Source organism: Paramormyrops kingsleyae, chromosome 6 (genome assembly GCF_048594095.1).
Source record: "Paramormyrops kingsleyae isolate MSU_618 chromosome 6, PKINGS_0.4, whole genome shotgun sequence".
Classification (NCBI taxonomy): Eukaryota; Metazoa; Chordata; class Actinopteri; order Osteoglossiformes; family Mormyridae; genus Paramormyrops; species Paramormyrops kingsleyae.
In genome coordinates this window covers 5,109,214-5,121,751 of record NC_132802.1, presented here as the reverse complement: position 1 = coordinate 5,121,751, position 12,538 = coordinate 5,109,214, and the positions used below count along the sequence as shown (strand labels likewise).

The 12,538-nt window shown below is 43.6% G+C and overlaps 1 protein-coding gene across 5 annotated transcripts in view; it reads right to left on the bottom strand.

Annotated features, from left to right (window-relative positions):
- megf6a (multiple EGF-like-domains 6a) overlaps positions 1–12,538 on the bottom strand; it is an 84,805-nt gene that overhangs the window by 39,651 nt on the left and 32,616 nt on the right. Inside the window, exon 1 of one of the 5 annotated variants that reach the window (XM_023841474.2) lies at positions 4,650–5,138. The exons of the other annotated variants lie outside the window; for them this stretch is intronic. Coding sequence (XP_023697242.2) covers positions 4,650–4,806 — 157 coding nt within the window. The 5' untranslated portion in view covers positions 4,807–5,138. Of the gene's footprint in view, positions 1–4,649; positions 5,139–12,538 lie in introns of those variants that run through there. 5 annotated transcript variants of the gene reach the window in all.

The following is a 12,538-nucleotide window of genomic DNA, read 5'->3' as shown; positions in this document are numbered from 1 at the left end:
GAGCACCCTCTAACTCGACGGTTGATAGAAAACAAGAGATGTCTGGACAGCGTAAAATCCCTCCTCCGAATCAGCGTCAGTCGGGATGTGCAAACATGCTCAGAGCAATGTTAGGCAACTGTGACCAGACCTGGACTATGACTTGCCCAAAAATGTGGATTTGGACAAGAAACAAAAACTGAGATATCAGGCATTTGTTGTCCATGACGCTCCAAGGGACAATAGGCCATGTTCTGTTTATTTAAGTTTATTTGTCATCTGTTTCAGCCCCATGTGTTCCTGGGCTGTGAGCAGGCAAAGGAGGTCTCAGTCAGCGGGGATCTTTGGGAGTTTGTGTGAAGGGAGGCGAACTGCTGCCAGGAGCACAGAGACTCTGCAGTGCAGCTGCAGGACGACAATCACACATCAAAAAGTAGAGTAATCCCCCCCACCACCACCTCCCCAGCAGGCAGTATACATAAAGCCTATTGCGGGATCCCGTCCATAACTGAGAATATGCTGCGTCTCCACCACTGAGTGCTCCTTTAATCTAACCCACGTGTCTTTGATCTCCTCCTGAAGTTCACCTGAGGTGGGTTCTGCGATTAGGGCCTGCTCCTCCCCCCAGCTCCCCACCTCTCGCTCTTGAGACTTAATCGCTGTCCATTTTCAGAACCCACACATTACTAGCAAATATATTAAGTGTAACGCATGAAGTGTGAAATTATACACAAGGTGGCTGTAGATAAAAGAGTTTGCAAACCTCTAAAAATAAAAAATAATGAGGATTGTAAAAACACGCACTCGCCAACGCATTGGCGCTCCCAACGGAAGCAGTTTGGGTTGACTTATGGCTCCCGTGGAGGGTAATAATGTACACAGAAGGCACTTGGGATCCTATACATCAGACCAATGCCCCCAGAGGTACTGCACAGCCAGACGTCGCAGCTGTGTTCCAGAAAGTTCCTGCCCTACATGCAGCGTGCTCGTTCCATCAAGCGGCATAGAACGTGCATGTTCTCTTATCCCCATGTCCAGACTGGGGATTTCCCACAGCCAGTCTTAGTCCTATCAGAGCCGCATCTCTGTCCAAGTCATGTACATGCAATGTGAGTCAGTACTTAGACTGTGCATACATCAATTTCAGTTCTACTTCATAACGCAAATTATGACAACTGCTTAATTTGTTGTTTCCACCCTGCCTTGTTAGGCATGTGATAATTCTGTCAAAGAGTTTGCTCTGTTCTACTGTACTTCATCCCAAAAATGTTTGATGGGGTTGAGGTCAGGTTTCTCAATACCAAGACATTTTAGACAACGCGAAGCTTACAACTTTGTGGGAGCAATTCAGCAAAGACCTTTTTCTGTTCCAGCATGACTGTTCCCCTGTGTACAAAGCAAGGTCCATAAAGACACGGTTGGGTGAGTTTCATGTGGATGTACTTGACTGGCCCACACAGAGCCATGACCTCAACCCCATCGAACACTTTTAGGATGAACTACAACGGAGATTGCAAGCCAGACCTTCACGTCCAGCACCAGTGTCTGACCTCACAAATGCTCTTCTGGATGAAGAGGCAAAGATTCCCACAGACACACTCCAAAATCTTGTGGAAAGCCTTCCCACAAGAGTGGCAGCTGTTATGGGTGCAAAGGGGGTATCAACTCCCTATGGATGCCTATGGATTTAGAATGGGATGTCGTAAAAGTTCCTGTGGGTGTAATGGTCAGGTCTCCCAATACTTTATTCCATATAGTGTAGATTCTCATAAAGCTCTTAGATCAGTAATGGACCCCTTCACAGCCTACAAGGTGATGTTGCAATAACAACAGAGACCCCACCTGTTACTGGACTCAAAAAATTATCCTGGTATTCTGAAAAGGCTTCTGGGAACCCAACAGAACAACGCTGGCTTTTTCCCTGGTCTGGGCTTCCATGTCCCTGTTTCAAAGGCTGAGATAGAATCAAATACTCTAATCAGTATGTTCAGATCTGACTTTGAATTCTACTAGTGTGCTCTCTGAGTTTACAGCACTGAATCCAGAAAGGCAGGTAGAAAATGAGCTGAGGGAGGTGAGAGCGCAGGAAATAGCTGGACACACTTGACCACCCACGTCAGTCACGCTGCAGTATTTTACAACACGCTTAAGGTTTCTGCTTGCGTTGCTGAGTTCTCTGAAGGCCATCAATCAGGCACTGAACACCCCACTGCAAGCAATTATAGAAGTTTCCATTTTTCACCATGAAGCGAGAATGAGGAAGACTGCCTGCATTGCTAAGGCATGGTCAAAGGTAACTGGTGTGCAAAAACCTATGAAGGATGCCAGAAAGTGCTCTCTATCAATCTTTCTCTCCTTCTCTCCCCATCTCGCTCTCTCTCTTTTTAGCTCTACCTCTCTTTTTCTACCTCTCTCTGAAAGGCAGCATCCTGGCCCATCACCTTGAAGTCAGTCTAACAGAAGTGCTTCTAAAAACAGGAAAATCCCAGGCAAAATGAGGATGGCCGATTGTCCTCAGTCGGACAGAGGGGCTGTTAGTGTGTTTCTTGCCACACGGTGGCGTCAGCGTGCAGTCACAGCGTAACAAAACAGCAGACGCTGTTAAGAAACACACAAGGCCCAGCCACTGTTACTCTGTTGATGCTTTTACCCCAAAACAGAGGCGGACTCACAACAAAAAGCACCCTGTGGTCCCCCTTGGTATATTTTACCGCTCACAATCATATATGATACATAATGCTGACACTGCAGAAGTCTGACCAGCCCATGAAACAAGACTGACTCACTGGGAAAATTCCCAAACTTCCCGATGGCCATTCCGCACCTGTCCCAAACTCCCCAATACTCATCAGTTTTTCACAGGATGATATTTCATAAAGGGCAACAGAGAACGTCCCTGTTCCCTAACACCTCTGAGGTTGTGGGTTCAAATCCCACCTCTGGTCTGTGTGTATAGGTATAGGGATTGCATGCTCTACCTGAGCTTTGTGAGTTTCCTACCACAGATGAAACACATATAATTAGTTGAAATGGTGTCTCTGATTATCCCATAGTGCATTGGGGAATGTGCTCATGATGGAGTAACATCCCATCCAGGGTGTATGTCGGCCTTATCTGCTGCCATGGATGGGCTCCAGGCCCTCTGTGACCCTGTCCAGGATATGCTGTTTGAAGATGGATGGATATTTCATTGAAACTTTTCAGGTGATATGAGTTACTTAATACTGCAAATGCAGGACCTCTGCTGGGACTTGAAGTAGCAACCATGAGGCTGACAAGGTCACATGTGACCACAATGCTACCATGGTGCGAATGACTCAAATGTTGCCATTTTTCAGGTAATTAACCCACAAATCCCTGCTTAAACTTCCAGTAAAACTGTACACCTGCATTAGTGAATGAAGTGTAAACTCACTGTCTGTAAGACATGCGAGCCACTGGGCAAAGTCATCTTCTAAGAAAAAGCACAATACAGAGAAATGGCAAATAGTTCATCGGAATGTGCAGCTCGTACAGATCTGACTGACCTCAAGAAATTCTCACGGAAATCTGAGTGCTGCAGAGGCTGGACAACAAATCATGCATCTCAAGTTTTTTAAAACACACTTTCCCAGGTTCCTTGGCTTCAGGAGACTGATGTAACAACTTTCTCATGATCTGACACCACAAAAGGATTCCAACAGCAAAGGACAGAAAAAGAGGCGATTAGCACACCCCTCAGAGGATAGCGTGATCATACTCCAGCTCCGAGGCTTCCTAAACTGCGCAGAACTGCGGCTTAATGGCCAGGAAGCCCTGAATGGGTTCCGTCTGTCTGCAACCTTCGTCATGAGGCTACGGCGTACAGGAATCCTGCCCGAGGGTCTGCTGACCTTCTGAGGGTGCATCTGGACCAGGAGCGATCAGAACCCGGGGGAACCAACAAACAGAAGTATCAACATCATCGGGAAACAATGTTTCTACTGCCATGGAGACAATACCCTCCTCTTCAACACGCACACATAAACACACGTGTATCTGTTTGTGTTCCTGTCCTTGCGGGGATCTCCCATTACCACCCATTTTACTATAATTAACAATCCCAGACTCCAAACCACCAAGCTGAGAAACAGATGGCTGTTTATAACAAATAAAAATAGTTCTTGCGCTTTCAGTTTGTTTTTAAAACATTGGAGAGCTGCACACATGCCCCACACAGGGACAGGAACAGTCACTGCCAGAACAGGCACAAGCTGAGAGATGTAGCCTGGCTTGTTCCCCGTGGGGGTCATTAAACCAGCCATTATGATCAAGCACATCCATTAGCATCAAATGCAGCTGCTAGAGTAAAGCGACGCTTTGCCCAGGATGGGATACGCCCACAGATACTTCACTATATGTATTCCTCTCCTATGCATAAACATTTGCAGAAACAGAATTTAATGAGTTTATAATAATATATAATAATATATATAACTTTAAATGGGACAGAAAATTAATCATCCCAGTTAATCAGTTAAGGTATGTATATCTCTGATGCTCTAAAAAGGATACATTTGCTGTCATTCTGCATAGGTGATGCAGAATATTAAATACTCATTCAATATTTATACACATTCTTGGAAAGTATTTTTTGCCAAAAAAAAATGCGACATATAGGCATCATGGGTTAATTCTACTCAAGCACTCACCTGGATTCAGGTGCCCGCGATTGTATCCCACATGTCCATGAAAGCAGGGGAAGCAGTTTCTGCGATGGTACCAGGGCTGCGTGTAGCCAGCACCCTCACTGGGGTCACAGCGACCCCCGAGATACAGCAGAAGCACAAACCAGCAGAGCAGCGGCATTGCCCTACGTCCTGGAGGTCAGCATGAATCAAAGACAGATGCTAAATCATATACGACATATGCTTAAAAATAACAACATTCGTTAAGCTGTCATGCATTGTCGAAAAAAAGGGGTATTCAGATACAGCTGTTTCTGTCTGCTGGAGTTTGATTTGGCTTCAGAGAATCATCTGGATGTGAGAAGAAGCTATCAGAGAGCACTGTCGTTTTTTTTCTCTTCCTCTCTCACGCGCTCCCTAACTCTCCCTCAGATCTCGCAGACATGTGAGGCTGTTTTTGTGTCTCTCTTCGCCGATCCCAGAGACCTCCTCCAGCACGTTCCGCTTTCCTCACTCCCGTCCACCAGAGCTCAGTCCCACCCTCCTCCCCCCAAACCTCCACCCCCAGGTAAGGCTGAGCAGGGCAGCGGCGGCACTGGTTCAAGTGGGGACTTTAGGCTGCCTCCGTGGGGCAATACTGCACAGAAGCTGCCACGGAATGGGCACGTTCCTCGCACCCTGGTCAGATCCTGAATCAGCTACATGTTGACAGCCGGCCAGATCAGATCATACAGAAAAAAAGGAAAAAAACATTTTCTTTTTTATTTTTACATAACAGACATAAATTGCGAGTGCTGTGCCTGATGTTAACAAACCCAGTATTTCAGGGGGAGAATTAAACTTCGCAATAAATCCAAAATTCTGATGAGTCTGGGAATGAAAGCATACTTTGGTAGTGACTGCTGTGAGCGAAAGGGGACAGATTTTACAGCCCCCCCCCCCCCCCCCACAGCAGCTGTGGATGGGAACTTTGGGCTGGTTATGCTTGGGGGAGTGAGGGGGATATCAGGAGTTACTCTGTCATTTGCCCTGCTTGCTTCAGTCACTCACACAGACACAGAGGAGCAGAGCAGGAACGCACTGTCTGGCTTTTCCTCTGCAGACAGTGGACCTCACTGTTGTGCAACTCATTATTACAGTCATATTTCTAGCAGTCAACATGAAAAAAATCAGTCCTAAAACAGGTACGACATACACATAGAAATGAAGATGTGAGAACCTATTAAAACCACAGTCCTGCACAGTTCTTCCACAGCCCAAGAGGCCATATCAAAATAAAAGTCACCTGTCAAACTGCTCAGTGTTACTTGTGCTTTGAAATCCCAGCAGGAACCCTATGGCACTGCTGCGTGTTGTTGCTTTTGGAGAACCTCCAAAGACAAGGCATGTCAAGTCAAGCCAAATAAGCTTTGTCATACCATCCGTAACCTCCTGAGACCCCACCCATTCATTTATGTCCATTGTAGTGGACATTTTGTTTTTGCATCTATCTTTTCACTGATGTAAGGAAACATATTTTTTCCTGTTGTACACTGAAGATTACATGCTGTGAAATTAGAAATAAAAATACATTTGAAAAAATCTAAATTGTAAGATGTCTTATTTCCTCCAAAGACAAAAAACCTAAAATTGAAGGACACTTTTTTTCCTTGGGTCTCAGGAGGTTATATACAGGTTTATAGTGGCATAAAATAGCAGAGTCAGGTCCTGAGAGTAAAAATCCAGACCAAGATTATGTTTCAACCAACGTACTCAGTATCAAGTGTCACACTTACAGAGTACTCAACTGGTTGGTTGATACAAAATCTTGGACTGAACTATCCACCTTTGCTAAGGACCACAGTACAACATCAGCACTATTGATAAGTGGGAGGGTTTTCACAATACATAAAGTACAAAACACTGGACCGTGCAGAACCGGGAGCTGGACCCAGGGGTTTACTCACGCAATGTGTTGTGTATGAATTAGGGCTGTCAAAGCTAACGCAGTAATAGCGCGTCAACGGGAATTATAACGTGACTCGTTTTTTTGATGCCATTAACGCGCGTTGAGTCGGATGGCAGCTCGGGAAAAATAATGAACAACGTAAAAGGTATTTTGAATGGCAGGTTCAGCTTCAAAACTGTCAGATGGGTCAAGACCAAAGATATTTGCAGTTACTGTTGATGTGAAATGCGTTACCACCGAAATACGTCTAGTCTTAAATACCATGCAGGCTGCGGTCCTTCTCAAAACGATAGACGCATTCGCATTTTCATGTCTTAACATATTATGATAATGCTTTCGTAAACATAAATAATTTATTTATGGGTTAATATTATTATTTTTCATTTAGGTATTTCGTTAGCTATATGTGCATAAGGCGGTCTGTCGCGCGCTTCTGTGACGTCTTAACTGCATAATTTACATCTTTCTCAAAGTCATTCTCTACGAGTCTGAGATTATGCCTTCGGTCAAATGGTATGCTTTCCGGAGTCCTCTTCAGTGTCCGAGATTGGATGTAGGCTTATTAAATTTATTGGGATTCCTAATTCTTTCATATACTTATCATAGTAAACCACGTACGCCTAACCAGATCTTTGTAAAATTATAATATTTTCTCCGATTTACATATTATAGCCAGCTGAGTTCGGAGTGGTGAGGACATTTTGCGCTGCTCGGCTGGCACAGTTACAAGTAGTGAAGTGGAGAGTGAAGGGCAGACAACTGCAGAGCCAAACGAGGGTGAAGACTGTCGCTACAGAACTGAACAATATTGTGATATTAGTCACCTTTGCGCTGTTACGCTTCCGAGTGATTTTAAACTGAGAACCCCCCTCCCCCCCGAAATTGTTTTTCTTTATTTTTTGTAAGTACTTGAAGTTTTGTTTTTGTGTTAATTGCATATATATCGATATCGCATTAAAAATCGTATCTCAAACCCTCTTCTCTATCCATTGGGGCTCTTTGTAAATCTTGGGTCAGACATTTAGGATAAAATGGCTTTTTGCTTTAAAAAGGTTGCCGACCTCTGATCTATACTTAGTTATATGACTAAGTAATATGTAATATTTAGTAGCTCAATGTGCCGATCTGTTGTTGGGCTTGAATTTTTCTTAAGTGATGAAGGGTTTCTGATGACCTTTGGACAATCTTTGCTGTTGTTTATTTTTGGTAATTGATTTCCAATAATAAATGCATACATTTGTATAAAGCAATCATGTCTTGCCGACTTTAATATTGATAAGAAAATTAACACCTGAAAAAATCCCTTAATGGTAAATATTACATGTTGAATAAATTCATGATTTAATTTGCGATTAATTTGTGATTAACTATGGACAGTTGTGCGATTAATCGCAATTAAATATTTTAATCTATTGACAGCCCTAGTATGAATGTAAACAATAGATTACATAGCCACATAACGGGATGGGACAAACAGCGAAGCCTGGCAGGAGATCGGCGGCCACCGGCAGCGGCATGACAAGTGCCCCAACTGCTGCCGTTATAACACCAAAAGCCCGCCGTCCACAGAAGTTGCCTTTCTGGGTCTGCTTTGGCTCGACAAGCTTTGCCAAAATTACAGCAGACAGTGCGGTAACAAGTAACAGCCCTGGCATGCAAATCATCCCGATGAAACTGAGAGCGCTGCCTCAGTGACACTGCGCTTGTTATTACAGAGCACATTTTCAACACGTAGAAATAAGACAATTTGAATCAGGACCCTCTGTTACCATTCAGCTTGGAGTTCCAGAAATCCACGGAGTTTATTAGCTGCAACTTGCCTAGAATTAAGCCACAATAAAAAACATGAGATTAACACCAGGTTCACATGAGTAAACCTGGGGGAGGTCTCCAACGCAAGCCTAATTCATACGTTCACCTGCTGTTTCAGTCCCTGCGCATTCACGTACGCAGACTTTTGCATACAAACTACATTTTGTTGCATTGTTTGTGTATGCAGACGTTCACGGTTGGCGCATGCGTACAGCAGTGATATTCCACCTAGTATATCATATAATTGTTGATTGGGGTCAGTTGTTCGAAGGGATAGTAATCCTCTAGCATTGCTGATGTTTAGCAAACTGGAGCAACTTTACTTCAAAAGGAAAAGATTTTTTTTCCCTTTGTCATTTCTAGTAACACGCTTTCAATTCCTTGCACCTACACTTTGGATGCACAATGCATCCACTGGACCCAAAACCTGGCCTGCATGTGTACAGTCTACTTGGACACTACTTAGGATGAAATTTACACCAGTGTAGCTAGACTGCACACGCCGCTCAAAGTATTTATGGCCCCCAATTAGCTGTATTTACCACTTCTATCAAAGCACCTTACAATTTTAATTAGGTGCTTTATAGATGTAAATCAGCGAACTTGTGCAAAAAGCACCTAACTTCAGAGCAGAGCAAGGACTCTTACCTGCTAGCTCTCTAATTTCAGTGAATGAGACATCCACATGTGTGGATCTGCAGATATACAGTTTCTCCCAGCTGCCCGTAAAATATGTGATAGGTCTTCATGAAGAGTGAAGGGCAGACAACTGCAGAGCCAAACGAACTTGGGTGAGGGTGAAGACTGTCGCTACAGAACTGAACAATATTGTGATATTAGTCACCTTTGCGCTGTTACACTTCCGAGTGATTTTAAATTGAGAACCCCCCTCCCCCCCCGAAATTGTTTTTCTTTATTTTTTGTAAGTACTTGAAGTTTTGTTTTTGTGTTAATTGCATATATATCGATATCGCATTAAAAATCGTATCTCAAACCCTCTTCTCTATCCATTGGGGCTCTTTGTAAATCTTGGGATCTGCAGATATACAGTTTCTCCCAGCTGCCCGTAAAATATGTGATAGGTCTTCATGAAGGGCCTCAGTAATGCTCCTCGACCAGCTATACTGTCAAGGCAGAGAGAACTCAACCTCAGTCTATGTCCCACCCATAGTTGAGGGGGACAATCAAAAGACAAGGGCCAGTGTGTGACTCTGAGGCCTTGATGGGAAGGTTATTGGTTCAAATCCTGTGATGCAGAATAACGTCACCGTAAGTCTCTTGAGCAAGGCACTTAACCCTAATTGCCCCACAGACTGACTGTCCCCACTTTCTCAATTGTATGTCGGTTCAGGTAAAAGCATCTGCTGAGTAAGTTTAAAAGAAGACAAGTATCTTTTCATTGACATAAAATGCTACTATAATCCGCTAATGCTAAAATGTTGTACTTCCAAGTTATGGTGTTTGACACTTCAGTCACATTTTGAAAAACACTAGTCAGTTTCCTTCAAAGTGTCATCTAAGTAAAACCGTTTGCTAATGAACAATAACGGAACCCATTAAGTATTATGTTTTTAGTGCTAAATACAAAATTTTGTAATTGTGTTGACTGAAAAAAATTGCTTGCTTGTCACGTTCACACTCATATCAAGCCGTTCTCACACGTGAAATCCCTTATCATTGTAAAATCTGGACATATTTATCAAGTAAAAATAAATAATGTTTTACACATTAAGAGTGTTCCTGGTCAATAAACTTTAGCGTTTTGCTATGCTTCCACTAAGGTTATATGCAGTGTAAATTACAGGGTCACACAAGGCACACCCTGGACAGGATGCCAGTCACACACTACAGGCAATTATGACACAAAAATCCACATGTTTTTGGACTGTGGGAGGAAACAGGGAACCTATATGAAGCCCCTGCAAATGCAGCAGCGCATGGAAACACCGCACCTCAGAGCCAGGGCAGGAATCAGAACCACACGCTGGATGCGTGCGGCTTTCCGTTGAGTCGTGTTGCCACCCCTTGTAAAAGAGAAGAACTGTCAAAATAGCTCTGCTAATCGCTGCCATGTGATTCCCATGAATGAACCACATACTGTCAGTAAGCAATCCCACACAGAATTTACGTACTACATCGGATTTTCATACGTAAGTTCCAGCTGTAATCATACGTCTTGCTGACTTCCACTGAATACGGCACAAAACAACATATTCAGCTGCAGGCGGGGCGTACAAAAAAATATATTCCGATGCAAGATTATCCCTTCAGCATTTAGTTCTGAATGGGCCACATGAACTGTGCACATTTCATTGGATAACGCAAAGCAAAGAAACTGATTTTATCCAAAATTACTTTTTAACTGCATGCATTTTAACAGCTAGATACCATGTTGCAGAAGCTGATGGTCCTACAGCAGAGACCTTCTGAGGATCTAAGCTGACAGATCAGTGGGCTGTGAGTCCATGGCCTCGACCGATGAGTCACATACTTTCCCATGCTGTTCTCTGTGACTCGTACACTGACCCGGAGTTTTCCAGTATCAATGTTTTATATGGGAATTTGGAATGGTTAACAGAAAACAGATAAAAAATAATCCAAACAGTCAGTTTGAAGTTAGATGTCCCCCACACAGTAACGTGCCCAGCTTATGATCGTATCTAAATGCTGATTGACGATTGTGGAACGATAGATTCATAGTCGCCATAACTCAATCAAAATCTCTCCTGTGCTTTCCATAAAATGGAATTAATTGACTGGGCAAAAGCGACCTTAATCTCAGTAAACCTTTATGGATCATTGTTCTTGGATGTTTCCCAGAATCCTCTCTTACTTCAGCTTTCTGTGGCTATGTCAGCCCTGGGGATTCCTCAGTAAGATGAAGATGAAATGTTTCCTGCATTTACTAGTGAGCCTTAGTTCCAGCGGGTCTGAAATTGCAGTACACCACAAACAATAAAACTCTTTCAGGTTCTGCGCTTTCTGAGGCCTACTTTATGAGCCTGATTTATGAAGCTGTGCCTCTAACCCACTGATGGACTACTTTACCCAAATTCCTTTGACAAACTGCTGATGAGAGTACAATTGAAGACAAACACACAAGAAGCTATCATTTTCATCAATGTCTTCTACAGACATGGTTTGTAATGTACAATTGTGATAAGTAGCTAGACCCCTAAGACAGGTCATCTATACTCAGAAAAACTAGTTATCTCATTCCTGTGCCTTTTTGAACATCCACTCTCCATGCACCAGTATAGTAAAAGGAACTGAAAGAAAACACCAGATTGCAAGCCAGGAAGTAATGTAAACCATTCTCAGTCTTCTTAATCCTTAATGACTTACAGCTTTCTAAACCTCTGCATTTCAAGTAAGTTCAGCACCAGGACATATAAATATCTCTGAACATGAGCAATACAGACAGAATGGCAGAGTGTACGAATTCCCATTCTCTCCCAGATAGTTGAAACCGGCAGAAGGACAAAATGTTTCCTGCACACGTAAAGTCACATGTCATAGCAAAAATACAAAGTTCTAACAGTGCATTTTATTGGCACTGAATATGCAGTGCAGCACTGCACATAGACATTTACATCTATTTTAAGAGACACTTTTATCCAAAGTGATGTAGCCAATCCCCTGGAAAAATAGGGTTTAAGGGCCTTGCACAAGGGGGCCAACATTGAACTCTCTCTGTTGGCCCAATGTATCAAGGGTATGGTGGGTCTTAACCAGCAGAGACATACACCTCCCCATAGATGGAGCAGTCAGGCATGGCGGGTCTTAACCAGCAGAGACATACACTGCCCTATAGATGGAGCAGTCAGGCATGGTGGGTCTTAACCAGCAGAGACATACACCTCCCCACAGATGGAGCAGTCAGGTATGGTGGGTCTTAACCAGCAGAGACATACACCTCCCCATAGATGGAGCAGTCAGGTATGGTGGGTCTTAACCAGCAGAGACATACACCACCCCATAGATGGAGCAGTCAGGCATGGTAGGTCTTAACCAGCAGATACATACACCGCCCCATAGATGGAGCAGTCAGGTATGGTGGGTCTTAACCAGCAGAGACATACACCTCCCCATAGATGGAGCAGTCAGGTATGGTGGGTCTTAACCAGCAGAGACATACACCACCCCATAGATG